The 19,142-nt window shown below is 45.4% G+C and overlaps 1 protein-coding gene across 4 annotated transcripts in view; it reads left to right on the top strand.

Annotated features, from left to right (window-relative positions):
* Positions 1 to 4,681: 4,681 nt before the first annotated feature.
* MYO1B (myosin IB) overlaps positions 4,682 to 19,142 on the top strand; it is a 182,268-nt gene continuing 167,807 nt past the window's right edge. For 3 of the 4 annotated variants that reach the window (XM_087435510.1, XM_087435512.1, XM_087435513.1), the window contains exons 1-2: positions 4,682 to 4,826; positions 6,023 to 6,147. In XM_087435510.1, the coding sequence (XP_087291636.1) occupies positions 6,145 to 6,147 (3 nt within the window). In that variant the 5' untranslated portion in view covers positions 4,682 to 4,826; positions 6,023 to 6,144. The remainder of the gene's footprint in view (positions 4,827 to 6,022; positions 6,148 to 19,142) is intronic. The other variant, XM_087435511.1, reaches the window with a different exon arrangement.

Below are 19,142 nucleotides of genomic sequence, written 5' to 3' on the forward strand. Positions count from 1 at the left end.
TGAGATATACTAAAGAAATAAGACAATACTTGTTTTCGGAGACAAAAGAAAAAAAGAGCTCACAGATGAGATGCTCACACATGTGCGAGGGAGCATACAGCCTTGAGGTAAAGAGACTGTCCCTGAAGCTATACTGACTAGCTTCACGTCCTGGCTCTAACGTTCTTACTGTGTAACCTCAGGCAAGTAACTTCACTTTTCTCTGGCTCAGTTTCATCATCTGTAAAATAGGACAATAATAAAAACCTACCTCACCGGGCTGTGGTGAGGGTTAAATGAATTAACATACACGCAGAGTATTTAGAACACCTTCTAGAACAGAGTAAGCTGTCTAAAATAGTTCTTATTGTCCTGTGCCTAGAGTTTTCAAACTGAATTACTCCTTTAATCTAGAGATCTACCATCGAGTTGGAGAGGCCACACATTTATAAGAGAAAAACTAGAAAGACTTCATAACCTGGAGCAAGTTAATAGGTACTGAGAGGATGCGGCATCAAGATGGGTTGTAATTAGTATTTTGGTGGTGAACATGATGTAATCTATGCAGAAATAGAAGTATAATGATGTACACCTGAAAGTTTTACAATGTTATAAACCAATGTTACTGCAATAAACAAAAAATTAAAAATAAATAAATAAATAAATAAATAAATAAATAGCAGTAAAGCCAAAAAAAAAAAAAAAAAAAAATGATGTTACCACAGTAAAGAAAGTGGGATCCAGGGCCGGTCCCATGGTGTAGTGGTTAAGTGCGTGCGCTCCGCTGCTGGCGGCCCAGGTTCGGATCCCGGGCGCGCACCGATGACACTGCTTGTCAGGCCATGCTGTGGCGGCGTCCCATATAAAGTAGAGGAAGATGGGCACGGATGTTAGCCCAGGGCCAGTCTCCCTCAGCAAAAAAAGAGGAGGATTGTCATGGAGGTTAGCTCAGGGCTGATCTTCCTCACCAAAAAAAAAAAAAATTAAAAAAGAAAGTGGGATCCATTTCCAGAAGATGCCCATGAATAGGTGAGAACTGAGTTTGGTGTGAAAGGATAAGTAAAGTTTGTGAAAACCAAGTGTTTGGGTAGGTAGACAAGGAGAGAAAAGATGGCAAAAACAAAGATTCTTAGAGATGATGTAAAATAACTAAGGACGGAGAGCATGGGCCTCCCAGCTAAAATTCTAAAGCTAGCTGCAGACAAGGCCAGTGCGGAAATCTAAAACTGTGACTTCCAGCCCACTAATTCGTTTGCTATACCAAAATGAGGCAGAAGCAGGTCATGTGGTGCTTTCATTGGTCTTTTTCACAACGTTGAATTCTTTAAAATTTTTTTTTTCTTTTGTGAGGGAGATCAGCCCTGAGCTAACACCTGATGCTGAGCCTCTTCTTTTTTTTTTTTGCTGAGGAAGATTGGCCCTGAGCTAACATCTGTGCTCATCTTCCTCTACTTTATATGGGAAGCCACCACAGCATGGTGTGACAAGCAGTGCTTTAGGTGTGTGCCCGGGATCTGAACCCGGAAACCCCAGGCCGCCACACGGGAGTGTGCGCACTTAACTGCTTGCGCCACTGGGCCAGCCCCTAAAAATTTTTTTTAAAAGGGGCTCAAGTAAAAACAACTAAGGAAAAAACCTCCAAAACAAAAGAACCCTACACATTTAGTGGGGATTCTCTTCCTGGGACACACACAAATGTGCTTGAATTTCTATCTTTTTCCACAAAGATGGCAGGATTTCCCTGGTTTTATTGTAAATCATTGCATGTTTTTATTGAGGTGAAGCATACTTTTTATAATCTTTTACTCCTGTAATTTGATAATTTATGTTTTTCACCCTAAAATCTTAATAATAGTCTTTCTGCTTCTTCATATATTCTACTTCCTCCAAATAGACTGAGGGGAAAGTAAAAAACGCTTTTGTAGTTGGTGGATTTATTATCTATTCTTGACAATTATTAGAACTGTAATCTGTGTCTCTAAAATCCAAAAGCTGTTGATTGATGGACTTTTGAAAAGAACAGCCAGGAAGGTAGAGGTATTTTAAAACCTCATGGTATGCCTTCAGAAGCTTGGGTTCTGTGATTTATGAAAACTAGGTTAGTGGTATTTTTAAAAGCAGCATAGCTTTGCTCTAGAAACATTTTTGGCTTTCTAATAGCTTCTTGGTTCATTTTCTCAGTGTTTATTAGGATGAGTTCAACAGTTTCTAATATTCTCTTTTCTGAACTTGCTGAGAAACAGGGAGAAAGCCTCAAGTGTCCCCAGTATGTTAGGTCCTTCTAGAGGCAGAATTGTTCAAACATAACTAAGTTCCCTATCTCTTTCTTGAGGCAGGAGCTCCCAAACCTTCTTCCTCACAGCTCTCAACAGTCCCACTCAGCACATACTTGTCCCAAACCTACTTCTTACTAAAACTTGGCCATCTTTCAAGATCCAAAGGTTATAGAACTCCCCCACTCTTGTACACCATTTGTTTTCATCTTATATTTGTGAACCTGCCATTTTAATTTCTGCTATTTTTGAAAAGCTAGACTGGACAGCAGAGGTCAGAGGCTCCCTTATTTCCAAACTGCTATAAGCAGTCACTTTGGAACCTAAAATCAGACGCGCGAAATGGAGAAGTGAATCTAAAATGCATTGCCAGGTAGCAGGTCTATATGTCGTCTACCATGAAGGCTGGGATCTCCAGGGTGTTCATTAGGCTAGGTTATCAAGGTCTGAGGTGGTGTGCTTGATTGTGGGGGAGACTGTGGAGTCAGACTGCCTGAGTTTGAATCCCAGCTCTGCCATGTTCTGAGTGTCTGTATGTGACAACCACCTCGATGACAATCTCTTATTATTGTTCTCTCTCACGTTTCTGGGCACTGGCTAGGCTCAGCTAGGTTTTCTCTCTAGGACTCTGATGCAGTGTGGTCAGTCGGTGACTGGGGCTGGAGTCATCTCAAAGGCTCCCTCACTCACATGTCTGGAGTCACGCTGGCCGTAGGCGGGGTCCTCAGCCGCCACCGTCAGCTGCAACACCTGCATATGGCCTTCCAGGTGGCAGGAGCTTCCTCACAGCAGGGCAGCTGGATTCCAAGGGTGAGTGTCCCGAGAGAGGGCCAGGTGAAAACTGTAGCTCCTTTGATGACCCAGGCTCAGGAGTCACGGAGCATCACTTCTGCTGCATTCTGTTCATTAGAATCAAATCACTAGGTCCAGCCTATATTCAAGAGGTGGGCAATTAGACTCGACTCCTTAATGGGAGGAGTGTCAAAGAATTTGTGGACATGTCTTCACACCACCATAGCCACATATTATCTGGAATTCCTCTCTGTTCTTGGCTTTCCTGGTCTGTAAAACAAAGATAATGAGAGTAACTTACCTCCCAGGTTTTGGGGAAGATTAAACAAAAACAGTACCTGGTACTCAATGTCTTAGCTTAGACCATTATCATGGCTTACGCAAAGCTGAATTGATGCTGATGGTGTCAATGAGGGTACAGTTCCAAGCAGATACAATCTGGGGGAACTGCCACCTTTCCAAACTCTAGTGGTGGCATTTGACAAATCCCAGTGCCTGTGGCTCTTAGGTCTGTGGGAGCAGAGTTACTATATATGGTCTGAATTCTTTGGTTCACCTCATTTTAGTGACAGTTTCCAGATATAGGTCAGTCCATTTAAACCTGGCCCCATTTATGGCAATTTATTTCATTACAGGATAAAGTAGTTAGAACCATGAGTAATAATTACTGTGTCTACAGTGCTTTTAACACCTTAGCTAAGTAATCCTCACCTCACCCAGTGAGTAAGTTTGGATGAGCACCCTTCCCTCCTCTGGGATGAGGAAAGCAGGACCTGGGTCAAGTGGCTTGTTCTGAATTCTACTGAGGCAAGGGGCCGGCTGGAGTGAGAGGCTGGAGGTCCTGGTCTCTGGCTCCTCCAACCCGCCTAATAATATTAATACCCCATCGGTGATCATTTCCCAATGCCAGTCAATGCGCTATATTCAGATATCTTCAGGATATTGAAATTTATTTTAAACTATCTTTTATTAATCTGTAACAGAGAATTGGCCAGTGCCTACTTAGCGTACTGTGAGAATAAGTGAGTTAACAGATACTAGAAACCTTGTGAAAGCACACTTTGTCATTCACTACACTTTTTTTTCTCTTTCGGTCAAATTGATATTTTCTGATTTTCTTGGGCATCGAAAGTTTTTTATCTAGGGGAGGAGGAAAAATTGAGAACACGCCCACTCTTCGCTGGTATTCGCCCCCGGGCTGGCTTCTAGCTGTCACCTGCACCCTCCCTCCCCCTCCCCCTCAAAATTATATTTCTCGTTCGATGTTAGTAAATCCAGGAGTAAAAAAGGCAGCAGGACCGCGCCTTCCGCGGGGGCCGGGGGTGCCGGCCGCCCCTCCTGCCCTCGCTTTCCGTTCCCGTGCCATCGGGGCTCGCCCCGGGTGCGGCGGCTGCCGCCCGCGTCACCGGGGGGCGCTGTGCGGCCGGCCCCGGGCGTCCGGAGGTGAGCCGGCCGGGAGGCGGCGGCTCCGGGTCCTGCCGGCGCGCGGAGGGGCGAATCCCAGGCGGCGAGGTCGCCGCCCCCGCCCCTCGGCCGGCCCCCGGCCTGCGGGGGAGAGGGAGTGGCCGGCGCTCGCGCCGCACCGAGCCCTGCGCAGCGCCCGCACTCTGCAGCCGGCGCGCACCGGAGCCCGGGCGGCGCGAGCAGGCGGGGCGCGCCAGGGGCCAGCGGCCGCGGGACAGCCCCGCCAACAGCCTCGCCCAGCCGCCGCCGCGGGAGAGCCTCGGCCCCGGAGCGCCGCCGACAGGAGCACGACGCGGAGGCGCAGTGGCGCCCGGCGAGGTAGCGCGGCGCTTTCCCTCTCTCCCCTGCCCTGCCGCTCGGTCCGGCCGCGGCCCGCGAGGGGCGGTCAAGGGGCGCCCCGCGCCTTTGTGCCCGTGTCCCGGTGGCCCCACCGCCCGCGGCGGGGGACGGGTCAGCGGGGTCTGCGGCGCCGTCCTCCGGGGGAGGCGACGCTGCGGCGCGAACACGCGCACGCGGGAGGGCGCGCAGGGTGGTCGCGACTGCAGTTGCCTCGGGGCGAATGGGAGAGAAGAGGGCTTGTAAACTAAGTTGCTCTTACTTTGCCCCTCCTCCTCGTACCTGTGGGCAGAGTGGAATCCAGATCTTCCTCGTGTTCATCCACACCACCTCCACCTCTCTGGCCCATAGCTGTTTCCTGGCCCCCTGGTTCTATGGAAGGACACGGGATGGCCTCCTCCGGGAAGGAAAGCGGAGGGAGAACAATGGGGCGTCCTGGGGAGTGGGGTTCAGGTGCGGCGTGCCCCGGCGGCGGCGGCGGCGGGGGAGAAGGGACCCGGGACCTGATGGGGCTTCCTGCGCGTGCAGCTGCGCTCTCCTCCTTTGTTCCGCCGCAGCGGAGGGGGCTGCCCTGGGTCTCGTTTCCTGCCGGGGAAGGGATTCATTCACGGCCCCAGAGAGGGAAGGGGAGGGGGCGGGGCTGGAATGGAAACCAGATTAGGGACGGGAGTCCTGGAGGGTGCCGGGGCCGGGAAGAGGGTTGAGGAGGGGGTGCTGAGAGTGCACTGGAGAATTGATTATAAGCACAACATTTTGTCCAAGGGCCGTGTGGGTTTCTGGAGCTCGTTTATACTGCTTTGTTCAGGCTGCGGCCGAGCGTTTATTGCTGCAACAAGTTGTGTACTTCCTTGAGTTTGGGGACACTCCCAATGTTAGTTTGCTGAAATCAAATCTTGTTAGTTATAATGGAGGCAGACTCTTTTGGGGGGCTTTGAATCAGGGTATTTGTATGCATGTGTGTGCCTGTGGATCTGTGTGTGTAGCTAGTGGATATTGGCTGGAATGGCTAGGAGGCAAATTTTATAGCATCGATTTTGCATAAAATAATTTTCCCCATTGTAGTATAGTATAGTATAACCATTTTCCTGGAATGTTCGGGGGGAAATCACCAGAAAATTAGACACTGCTGAATAAATGAATCAGATTATGTAACACTAAATTGTAAATCCCTTTTACAGTTTTTCCCGGAAAACACACCACACACACCAGCGTTTGGGTGTTGAGTTGAGGAGCCACGGCTTGAGTGCTTTCACTCCCCCAGTGTGGGTCATCTGGAAGAAGAAAGAGAACACCTGCCCTTATGGTGAATGGGAATTTTGGGGAGGAAGTAGAATTAAATGTCATATGTTGGCATTTGTTAAGTGACCCTTTCCTAGATTGGGATGTAGAAACCCAAGAGGATGGGCTGACCTCTAGAGGGAGCTATGGGGGACTGAATGAAGAGAGTCTTTTGAATGGGGTATTCCAGGCCAAGCTGTTTGGGGAGGAGGCTGACATTTCCAGGCATTCATGGTTTGTGCCTATGGGACACTGGTGGAAGGATCCCAAACGCGGACTGAAGGTTGGAATTACTGTGGTGATAATTGAGGAGACATTCAGTTATAGTAGTCTGGCTGCAGGCAGGGCTGGGAGATTACCCAGGGCTGCCTCTTGGACAAGCCAGAGGGTCCACTGTTAAACCACCCCATTGGCCATTCATTTTAGGATGAACCTAGTTTGAAAGCCTCTTAAGCTTAGAAGGCGAATTAGAAGCTTACTCTGGGGGAAAAAAATGTTTCCTGCCCACTAAGTGGTAATGGAAAAGAGCTGTGCAAGCTACTGCTGAGGGTTTGTCTTTTTCATGGGGAATGTGGTCAGATTTTCAGGCCAGGCTGGAAAGCAGTGTCCTCAGGAGCCATTATGATGTGAAGTTGGAGTGAGATGTTGTCCAGCCATCAAGCTGTTTGTCATTATAACTAACACACTCCCTGGCGAAACAGGGTGCCACGGGCGGGCAGCGAACAGAGGGAGACTTCTTTGTTATCGTTGTCTTGCCATTTTGGACTTTTCTTTTATGTTGTGAATTGTTTTGTAAAATAGAGCACAATTGGATTCCTCCCAAGTACTCATTGGAATATATGTTAACAAAATGCAAAGCATGAAACTGTTATTGCTACTGGAGACACGGATGGGGGATCCTCCTAAATAGCTGGTCCTGGCCGCAGGCTGTCCCGCTGGATGCCCTATTGTGTGCTGAGGCTGGCTACAGGCTGCACCCCCTTCATGGGGTGGGATGAATCATCACTTTCTCAAGCCCGGAATTAAAGACTGACTCTCGGGTTGCTGCCCAGTTAGGCAAAGCAACAAGGAGCTTCTGACATCAGTGGGGATGGGGTGGGGTTTGGCTAAGAAGGGATCCTGAGTGTAGGATCCATGTTTTTAGCATTTATCCTCCTTTTGGATGAGATTCTCCTCTTTTCCTTCTCCCTTCTACTATTTTCAGTAGCTGGACATTTGAATTTCAATTCAATAGCCTAACGATGGTTATAGCTATCCTTTAGTAAGTGTTTACTATGTACAAATAGAAGTACAAATACATTACTCTATTAATCCTCACAGCAACTTGATCAAGTAGGTATTATCTCCATTTTACAGTGGAAACTGAAGCCCAGGGAATTTAGTAACTTGTCTCTTATATCCTGTTGTGTGGGTAGATAGTAAGTGACAGAGGTGAGATTTGAATTCGGGTCTCTGATTCCAAGGTCCATGCTCTTTTAAGTATACACTGAATACTCTGATATCTCTTAATAGGAATAACCACAATTTGATTAGCCCTTTGCAGATTTCAGATCACTGTCACATCTGTCATTGTAATTGATCCTTCCAAAAACCTCTGTGAGATAGGTTTGGAAGACCAGATTAGTGACATCACAACTCTTCAAACTGGATTGTTAAAAAGCCTTATGTTCTTTGATGGTCTGTGTGAATAAACTTTAAGTGAATGAAACTTTATTTTTGAAAAGTTGGACTGCCAACATTTAAAAACAAGTTCTTTTTTGGAAACATTTAAAAGGAGTGGAATGGAATAGATCTAATATAGTATTCGAGCATTTTATGTATATTGAAATCCATTTTAGCCCATTTTACCTTACAGTCTTTATTAGAACACTACCGCACTTTGCGTGTTCACTTTGACCCACTGCCAAGCGTCTTTTTAGGAGAGAAGGAAGGGGGAAAGGAATGTGATTATGAAGAGGAAGTGGGACATCAGAATTGGAAACATACGAGCAGCAGGCTGTAGATTTTCCCAGCACATGCTTTTTGTCTTGACAGTCGCCTTTTACAGAAGACATTCTTCCTTAGGGAAGTGTCAAGGGTCTTTCTTTACGATATCCTCTGAGATCATCAAATTTCTGAGCTCTGTGGGAACACACATTCCACAGGATTTCTGTGTTCATCCTTTCCCCACAGGGGAAGTGAACTGGCTTAGGCGTCAACGTGACAAGGGAATGGAAGTGGTAGCCGCCATTGGGGGGAATGGAGAGGGTTGCTGGGCAGGAGGCACCTGCCCTTGACCCAAGAGTGGCCATCAAGGGCAGGGGTAGAATGGTTTTTAACACTTGGCATCATCAGTTGTTTATGGATTTCTCAGAAAGCTTCTGGGTGAATGGAAAAGTCAATATTGGTTTTTGTTTCCCAGATAAGACTTTGAAGACTGAAAGTTCCACCTTTGCTTAATTATTTCAGGCTAGGACACCATTTGGGGTCTTCAGGGTTGTGGTGTAGCAGTAACTTATGTCTCCTCATGCTAATTAAATCCACCCCCTCCCCCAGGATAGTTAGGAGGGACGCAGACACGTGGTCTGCTGAGTTCTAACAGAGAGCACCTTCCAACTTACCAGCCGAGAAGGATGAAGGATGAAGGCTGCTCGACAGCATCGTGCTGTTATAACCTTGCGTAGGTTTCTTTTCAGTTGTCAGTACCTTCTTCATCAATTCGTGTTTTATTAAGCATACAGTAGACGCAAGGCATGCATGAAAAAGCAATAAAGGAAATCTATTGTGCCTCAAAGGATGTAGCAGGGCAGGTCGGTGTGCCCAGAGAGTAGATGTTGGTGAAATAAAGAAAATGCCTGTGACATGTGACAGCCTTGGTGACCAAGGCCATGCCAACATCTGCTGACAAAAGCTGAAAACAAACAAAACCAAGAGAGTGGGAGGAAACCGAACACAGTGCCCGCTCCTTCCTTGCCTTTGGTTTCCTTTCCTCCAGCCTCTGATGGTGTGCAAGGGGTGGGGTCTCTAGATGCCTGCCTCTGAAGGTTGAATTGGTTGGGATGTTAGGAAGCATCATCCTGGTAACTTCGCTGCTTGAGGAGAGAGCAGAGGAGCCTCTTTTGGACCCTGATGATGTACAAAGTACCATTCCACGGGGGAAGGTGTTGAATAACATGGGCGGCCCTGGCCTATGGCAAGTCCTTGGTGCCCTCCTGCTTTCTTCCCTACACACCTGCCAGCATCCCATCCTCATCCTGTGTTCAGCGTGGCTGTCGATTCGACCCCGCTAAGGCTGCTCGTAGACTTCAGCTGTGTTTGCTTTGTGGCCAAGAAATGCCCAGTCCCCAGAGAAGGAAGCGTTCATATTTTCTATGACAGTCATGCTGCTGTCTGTTAAGCATTGGGTGCTTGCCTTGGGTCAGGCTTCATCCTGGGTAATTAGGTAACTTGTTACATTTAATCCTCATCAGTGTCCTCGGCAGGAGGTATCTGTACATGAGGGACCTGAGTAACTTGCCCAGGGCTAGTGGACATCAAGCTCAAGACTCACCCTTTCCAGAATAACACACGGCCTCGTGGTGCGGTGTTCTGTGAAGCTTCCGGCCACTTTTAAGTAGTTCATCTAAGCAGTTAAAGGGAGAGGCCACCCTGATGGTCTCTCTCCCTCCTGGCTTGCTTCCTTTGACCCCTGCAGTCAGGGTTCCTGTGGGTGTCAGTGTCCTGGGCTAGTCTAGAGCTGGGAGAGTTGGTTGAAATGCTCCTCAGTTTCTCCTGCTTTTCTGGGTCTTGTCCTTGGCTCCCCGTCCTCCCCTAAATGAGGGAGACCTGGTGAAACAAGAGTCAGCCTGCGAGTGAGAGACTGGGGAGCTAGTCCCCGCCTCGTGATCTTTCTTACCCTCTCCTGGTCGTGTCTTTCTCTGCAGGAATTAGATGGCCATCTGGGAGTTTTCAGGGGGTTCATTCATCTGATCTCTGTTCTGGAGTCTCTCTGAGCGCAGTACGCTGCTGGGCATCCAGTGGGAGCTCAGGGTCCGAAGAACGTGAATAAAGTGGTGTGAGCACCATTGCAGAGCCGGGGCTCAGGGAATAAGACTTTGGACAAGGCGGGGAAGAAAAGAGTCGGTAAGGAATTTATACTCGTTCAAGATAGGCAGTTTTTGAAATTGAAGTCTGGAGAAAAGTGAAAATTGACATTCTTGCATCGCTTATCAGATAAATAACAATGCGGAGCTTCTAAAAAGACCAGGCACCTGGCTTTCCTTGATAGAGGCCAGGGGGAGACCCATTCCCTGCCTTCTGGGGACTTTCCCACCACTCCTGCATGGACTCCAGATGCTTTGAAATTGCACAGATGGCTTCATTTTGCTGTGTTAAAATTAAAATACAATTCAAAATTGTACATTACAAGTTTTTAAACTTTTTTTTAAAAAATCAACATCCTTAAAGAGATTTTAGAAAATTGAATTGAAAGGACAATGGAGCAGATTAATAATTGACAGAAGAATAACAGAACAATAATTAATAAATTATTGGTTTTGTTATAGAATGTGTGCACATCATTTGCCTACTCACTTTCACTAGTTTCATGAAAGCAATTTTCACACTCTTCAACCAGAAAACAACCTCAAAAACCCTTGACTGAAAAATCCCTGCTGGCCTCCGTTACATTTTCCAGGGTACACCTTCTCTCTCCTGACTCGGTGCTGCTTACTTTTAAATTCTATGTTATTAGACCCTGAAGTGCTGTGTGCAGTGTTCAGATTGCAAATATGCTTGGTTCCTAGGTGATCAATTTTTTCTTTTGAACGTGCTTTAAAAAGATCATCACTATTTTATTCATTTTAGAGTCCTAGCCTAAATGCTTTTAGGAAAAGTTTAATTTTTATAAACATTGGGCTTAGGCCAATTTGCATGGCTAGTTTTTTTGTAGTGCACATGCAGTCTGCTCACAGTTGCAGTAAGTTGACTGCAGTTTTGATCTACCCCTGATGTGGTGAGCCATCGATGAAAGTTCTTTCTCCCTTGCCTGAAATCTTTGGGGTGTTGAGAGGTATTCATAAAAATATATGAACTGCCTCATTGGATCCGATTCAGGTATCTGCTTTCTGCAGAAGCAGAATACTGAGTGTTCTGTGGCGTTGGGGGAGGGGGCCAGAGTTACATTTTATAACTTTTTATAGGTTTCACGGATATCTCTTCAATATCCATAATTGCATAATCTCTTCAAAACCTCTCATCCATACATTTAAGTTCATCTTGTGTTGTTTATTTTTATCCTATGTTCTATACATTTCATACCTTCTTTAAAGGTAGCATTTGATTAAATTGGTATTTTGACTTCAAATGCCCACTTTTTGGAGTGGGGGAGTGGTAAGGTTGAAAGAGCCTTAAAGGTCACGGCTGTAACCCCCTCACTGTATTTGAGACCTGCTGGGGCTCTAAAGTTAACTGGGGACAGATCTGGGAACTCAGCCCCAAGTCTTTTAACTCCTTGCTCAGTTTTCTTTCTAGGGGAACATCTCACTGTCTCCCCAAACCCATCTAAATCCAGGCTGAGTGCCTGTCACCTCACAGTCCCCCCTTTTTGACGTCACTGTTTGTGCTGATAGAGTTCCTGTCACCATCTTGACTTTGGATTTCAGAAGCATCACCTGCGTTTCTGTTTTCTGTGACCCTTACGTCCATCCCATCAGTTGCTATGTTTGGTTGACTGTTGTCTCTTCTATTTGCCTTTTATTTTCAAATCCTGAAGCCTCTATTCTGATTCAGACCTTTAAAAGGCTGGGTTACTAGAACACAGCATTTCCCAGAGTGGGTTGTTCCGTGAGAAGTTAATAGGTTGGAAAAAAAAAAAGCCCATAAAGTTAGTAGATGATAGTGTAAAAAAGGGTTCCGTGGCTAAGTAGGTGTTGGTTAAAGAACGTTGTAAATAAGTTTCTTAGCAGAAGAACTTTCATGGCCTTTTATTTGTGACTGTGTGCTGTGAATCTTCAAGGGGGAGATGTAGTATGCACATGTCCCAACTTATGTGACCATCTTGCCGCTTTTTGAGGGGATCATTATGTAGATAACACTGCTGTAGTCGCTTCATTGTACCATTTCTAGATCCATCGTGATCTGGCTTTCTACCGCAATATGTATTCTATGTGAGCCACGCTTGGTTCACCCTCAGATATGTCTTATGCTTTTTTAGCTCGTTGTTCTCCTGGATCTTTCCTTCAGCCCCGAAGCCCCTCTCCATCTGTCACACCTGGGTGTCTTTCACAACCCAGCTTTGTTCCTGTCTTCTCTGTCAATTTCCCCCAGACTCTTGCTCTTCCCAACTTACAGCATTTATTGTTTCACAACTTAAAAAAAGAGAGAATTTTTGAAACAGTCAGAATATTGAAAGTAGCATTGTGCACCCATGATAGTTAAATTATTGGAATTCACACAAAATGCCATTTTCCATGTTTGTGTCAGTTGATGCCTCACACGCACGTCACATTCCCTTCTCTCTCCATGCAGGCTAACTTGCATATCTTATTCAAGCAGGTGGCTTGTTTTGCTTTTAGATTTTGTTATTGGAATTGCATTGCATTTATATAGAATTCAGGGAGAATTGACATCTTTATGGTTTCATGGCTTGCCATCTGCAACCTGATATTCCTCTCTGTTTATTTAGGTCTTTTATGTCCTTCCATGAAATTTTATAATTTTACATATAAAACTCTTTCACATTTGTTAGATGTGTGCCAAGGTGCTTTATGGTTTTTGTGGTCATTATGAATGGAATTGTTTAACACATTTTTGGTTGCTGTTGCTGGTGTTCAAGAATGAGATTGATTTTATATTTGTTTATTGATGGTTTTTGATTGATCAAGTGTACAGTTAAACTTGTGTTTGCTATGGGAGCCGGAAGTCAGGCGGCTTTTCTAGTAGAGCGCGAAGTAACAACCTGTAATGCAAATGTCACGATTCACTTTACTTTTAAAATGGTAATACTTTTAGAGTAAGGGGGTGACTTTTGGTTCTTCAATGCATTCATTTATTTATTCACCAAACGTTTGGGTGCCTAGTATGTGCCAGGCGCTGTTCTAGGCACTGAGTCTTTAGTGGTGAACAGAGCAGATGTGGTTTCTGCTCATATGGGGTATGAGGGGAGACAGTGCAGAAATGAACATAGATACTTATGACATATTGAATTGTGATAGATGCTATGAAAGAAGAGGACAGGAGGCTGTGAGAATAAGAAAGGTGGGGAGAGGAGACTTCAGATGGGGGGTACAGCGAGGGCCTGTCTGAGGAAACAGACATTCACGCAGTGCCTGAAGGATGAGTTGGTGCAAGAGGAAGAGAAGGATAGAAGAGTTTTCCAGACAGTGAGAAATGAATCAGAAGCCCTGAGGTGGGACTCTGCCCTTAATAGTAGGTTGATGGAAATTTTAGTAATCAATGACTTAACGATTACTTCTTAGTAAATAATCATAATAGTGGTATTTAATTGTATTTAAATTATGATGACGTGAAAATATTTATTTTTGGTCAATGTCTTCCCCTTCCTCCTCAGATAAGACTGCCCGACTTAAGAGAGAGCTGCCTCTGTGATGTGGCTCTAGTGGGGCTACTGTCCATCCCCTAGTCCCTGCTCTGTCTGCCTCGCTCTGGGCACTGCGATTGCCCGAGTACTGGCCGCTGCTGGACACGGCAGCATCCTGGGCCCTGGGCTCTGCACTCATGGACTGGAGCCTTGCTCCCAGTTGGGAGAAGCCCTCTCTACCTTTCCTGGGGGGTGTCTTGAAGCAGAGCCACCTTTGGCTCTTCCAGTGTCTCAGCCGTCTCCCCTCGCCCTCTAGCACCTTCTCCAAGCACACACTGAGGGCTCGGCAGCAATGTGGGTTGGGTGGGGGGGGGGTCTAGTCTGAGTTATATACACTTCAGTCCACCTCGAATCTCTGCTGTTTGGTCATCGAGGCTCTGCACCTGGGGCACGCACGTCTGAGCCTGGCTCTTTCTTACACGGTGATGAGTCCTTGCCTCAGTGGAGGCAGTGTGCTGCAATGGTTATGGGCTGGGCTCTGCAGAGAGGATTGGTTTTGAAACTTGGCTCTTCTGCTTAGCAGCCTGTGTCCTTGGACATGGAGCTTAATCTGTCTCTGCTTCCACGTTCTCGTCTGCAAAATGCGGATATGATAGAGCCTTCTTTGGGTTGTCGTAGGCATTAAATGCATTAACACGTGGAGTGTGCCCCTAGAATAAATAGTGTCAGACACGGAGCGAGCGCTCGGAGTAAATGTTAGTTACTACTCCTCAGTCTTTCCTGAAAATGGATTCCTGGGGTCCCTCCTCCTCCACTAGATACTCAGATCTGTTTGAATCCAAGCAGTGCATGTAATTTATGATTTGATACGGGACTCTAGTTACTCCTCTGAAAAATATGTAGGAAGAAAGATGGCAGAGAAATAAACCGAAATGTTAACAGTGATTGTGTTAGTGTAGTAGATTGGAGTGACTTTTACTTTTACTTCTCTTATTTTCCACGTTTTCTGTAATCTGATTGTGTTACCTCCATGCTGATAATAGTATAATAAAATCTTATGAAAAAAGGTCAGGCTGCCAGTTGCCCAAGCGGTTCACTAGTCGGGCAGGAGAGGGTGGGACGCCTGGGGTCTGCCTGCTCTAACTGCATTGGCAGGTGGAGTACTTCCCCGTTTATGCTGATAGTTGCAGAAATGCAACAGTGTTTAAAGGGCTTCAGCAGAAGTATCTCAGAAAGGTAGAAGACAGGGATGTGGTTGCTTGTGAAACTCTTCTTTCTTTGAGAGTTTCTTTTTCTGTCATTATTTTCCCTGTTTGTTTCTTCCTGTGCTCCCTGAGTGGGGCTCTGGGCATCTATTAGTCTCTTTTGGTCTCTTCTTACTCCCCTTTCTTGAAAACCACTTTTTTCAATACCCCATCTTTCTCCTTGACTTGCTGTCACACAGAAATGATGCACACATTTCTACGATTCAAAGTAAAGAGTAAATTTTATTTCTTATTTTTAATTGTAAAAATAAATGTGACTTTTCACCCTCAAAAATCTAAATTAAGTTGATTTTCACTTACTCACACTTAGAATTAATTAACTTACCTCCTAACTAACTCACTCACTAAACTCTGGGGGTCTGTGGCTTGTAAAAGTACCGGGAACCTTGGGGGCCTGGGAGGCTGAAGGAAAGGGAAGATGGAGGGAACGCGGAAGTTAAGTTTTTCCTCTTTCCCTTTTTTGTGTAAGGTTATCTGTGTGGCTGCCATTTTGGTATGTGTCAGAGTTTTTAAACTTTTCAAACTGGAAAACCAAATTCTGGAAAATTACCAAAATATATTTTTTACAAAGAAAACTTTGCCAAATCTGACACATTTCCTCAAAAGCCCGTTGATTTTAATTACTTTTTTAAAAGTTCCGTGACCTTCCCAGCTTTCCTTTCATGTGCCTCCTCTTGTGTAATTCTGAGTGGAGAGACGGGCTTTCCAGCTAAGTTTGTTTTATCTATGGGAATTTATTCTTAAGCAGTGGCATTCTGTAAGTATCTCAAAATAATGGTGACACAGATTTCAAAGAAGGCATGACAGCGGTGTTGCCTGGTGTCAGCAGAAGAGCTGTTTACTTGAGAAATATTGCTAATTTCAATGAGATTTCACAATTGAATGTAAAATCTAGTTGAGGGGATTTAAATAAGATGATGCCTTTTTATACCTTATTCCACAATTTATAATGTTTGTCGTCTCTGACCACAAAGGCCTGATTTGAACGTCACATAAATATTTATGAGCGTTCTTTGCTGTAAGCAAGTCTAGTACAGTTACAGTAAAATCTGAATTTATAGAACGGGTATTACTAGGATTCAGTATTTACTTTTCAAAAGGATTCATCATAGGAATTCTTTAAATTAGAAACAACATATACCCCGCTTTTGAGTAAGGCGGCCGTGGTAGTAGGTCTGTGTCCCCTCCACTGCTTGTCAGGTTGTCTCACAGACGCGTGTAGGTGTGGGCACGATCTTGTGTCACATTTGTGGCTGTTGCCCCTTTCGCTTCACATACACCAATTATGTGGAGGCGGAAGAGGAGAAATTTGTTGAGTTTAGCTAAGGTGTGCCAAGGGTAGGGCATAGGCGTTGAAGAAATACTGGTAAAACTGTCAGCCCAGTCTTGATACTTGCCGTTTGTTGCCAGTTTAAAAAACAAACAAAAAAGTATAGGTAAATGTTAAAAAAGACTTGTACCATTTTATGTCCTTAGAGGTGACCTGTTCTGTATCTCATGGACTCTAGGATGGGATCGTGGACAGCTTCTCTCCTCCTTGCGTGGAGAAAGTGCCCCTTCCCTACCTGGCAGTCAGCGAGCCTGTCAGACATTCGATGTAGAGGCGGCCTCACCTTCTGTCATTCGGCTTCTAGCTTTCCACATGCTCTCTTGGCAGCAAGCTTGTGCTTGGCGGTCTGTTCTTTCTAGAACAGTTAATAACCGCAGCAGATGTTGGGAACCCAGTTCCGCCGTCGTGCAGCTGTTTACATGTTCGGTTAGATTTTTGGAAAGAATCAGTTTTTGGGATCTCATGCTGAGGGCTACAAGTATAATAGGATTTAGGGGGAAACTTGGTGTTTTGGGGGTTTGTGTTGGATGTTGCCACAGAGGCAGCACGGAGGTGGAGTGGCACCTGGAGGGAACTCTGTGGTAAACTTCCCGTTTCTCCCGAAACCACCCAGTTCAGAAAGCCCAAGATCACTAGAGCTCTCTTTCGGATGTTTTATATTAGAGATTCATCTTGACCTTACAGAAAGTTTGGAAAATGGAGCTAGAAAAGACACTTCTTGAGCCAAGTACATATATTTTCGATGTCGCCGCGTAGTTTTTGAAATAAATTTTGTAGTTGTATATAATTCCATTGAGTACCATAATTTCCCGAAACTTCCCTTTATTATTGGGCGTTTGGGTGGCTTCTGCCACTTTGCTGTTGTAAATAACACTGTGATGAACATTTCTGTGCTTATAACCTTCTCCATATTTTGGATGATTTTCTGACGATAGGTATTGAGAAGATGATTGGGCTACAGATTGTTGTGAACATTTTGAGGTACTGCTCTTTAATCAGGGGAGTGGATATAGGGATGGACTGGAGGGCCAGGGAAAGTCGGAGTCTGGGATGACTCCCAAGTTTCTGGCCTGTGTGATGTCAGGAATGGCTGGCACAGATAGGCCTGAAGGGGACGGGTTCCATTTGGGATGTGGGGCCTCCAGGCAGTGAGTGAGGTTCAGCAGACCATTGAAATGCAGGGCCTGGAGCTGAGGGACAAGCCCGGACCTGAGGTCTAGATGAAGGAATCACCAGCATCTAGGTGTGGTTGAGGCTGTGGGTATTATTAGGATTGCTTAGAGGGCGGAGTGAGAACAGAGGAAGGTGGATAATAGAACTCTGGGGAACATTATTTTGTGAGGAGTAGAGGAAGGAGAAGTTACTAATGAAAATAAGGAGTGATGGGGGTGGAAAGAAGACAGCCAGGAAGAAATGGCCACATGGAAACCAGGGCAGGAGGGAGTTTCAAGGAGGGAGTCCAGTGGCCAACAAACAGGTAGTGACATTTTATTTGAGACTATTTCAATGACATGTGCCAGGTGAGCTGTGAGTGCCTAGGAAGGGTGGCAACTGTCAAAGGTGGGCCGTGTCAGAAACCTTAGCTGTGGAGGAAGAGACAGAGGTAGGCAGTGGCTAGAAGGGGTTGTAGGATGGTGTATTAGTTTGCTAGGGCTGCCATAACAAAATATCGCAGACTGGGTGGCTTAAACAACAGAAGTGTATTTTCTCACAGTTCTGGAGGCTACAAGTCTGAGATCAAGGTGTGGGCAGGTTTCTTCTGAGGCCTCTCTCCTTGGCTGGCAGATGGCCACCTTCTTGCTGTGTCCTCATCTGGTCATATTGGATTAGGGCCCACCCTACTGGCCTCATTTTTACTTAAACACCTCTGAAAGGCCCTTCCTCCAAATACAGTCACGTTCTGAGGTCCTGGGGGTTAGGGCTTCAACATATGAATTTTGGGGGAACACAGTGAATTTGAGGGGGACACAATTCAGCCTCTAACAGATGGATTCTAAGCCTGATGACCCACTTGTCTCCCTCCTTGCCCCATGCTCCCTCATTCTCCACACTGTTGACCATCTGCTGCTGCTCGTCACACTCCTGTCCCTTGGCTTCGGTGACCTGTGCTGTTCTCACCCCTCATCTCCTGGTCCCTTGGTGTCCAGGTTCTGCAGGGTTTGAGCCTGGGCCCTCTTCTCTTCCTGGAATCACTTCATCTATCTGTCTGCAGCTCCTTCTCTGCTAGAACTCAATCTCCTGTGGCAAGGTATTTGTTCTCCCAGGTGTAATATTTGTGTCAGGTTAACTCTGTGGTAAATTTTATTTGATAAGACTAAATTTTGTAATCCTGTCCTCATGGTTGCTCATCTCAGTTAAAAAAAAAAAACTTAGTGGAAACAATGATTTAGGTCAAGGTTCAGTAAAAATGTATTTTTGAGTTCACTCATATTTCACAAGGTGATGTTTTTCTCCTTAGAGTTTGGTTTTGGGTTCCTTCCTTTTCAAGAGCCTAGCTTGGTTAAAATAAGACTGAGTGGGTAGCTATTCCAGTAGAGTCTGGGGGCAGAATGATTTTGGTAGGTATGGTATTATTGCTTTTTTTCTCCAGATGTACTTTTTTTTTTTTGGAATTAAAGTTATATAGAGGTTAAGGTTATCCTATTTGATGCTGAGAAGGGAGCCTTCACATGCGTGGTATTGGTGAAGGGGTCAGGGTGGACTTGTGAAAATGTTATTTAAACTATGGTTGGTTTTGGGGTTTCTGGTGTATATGTATTTACATAGTGTTTCTCTCAATATTCTTTTGAAATATATCAATGTGATTTCTACATAAAAGTTCATATTTTTATTGAAGAGGCTATCAGATTTCTAAAAGTATATAAATTATGGGTAGATTTACTATTTGGCTACCTAAAATAGAAGCACCCAGATTTTGCTAGACAACC

The sequence above is a fragment of the Ceratotherium simum genome, chromosome 9 (assembly GCF_057802395.1).
Source record: "Ceratotherium simum simum isolate JZ-2026a chromosome 9, ASM5780239v1, whole genome shotgun sequence".
Taxonomy (NCBI): domain Eukaryota; kingdom Metazoa; phylum Chordata; class Mammalia; order Perissodactyla; family Rhinocerotidae; genus Ceratotherium; species Ceratotherium simum.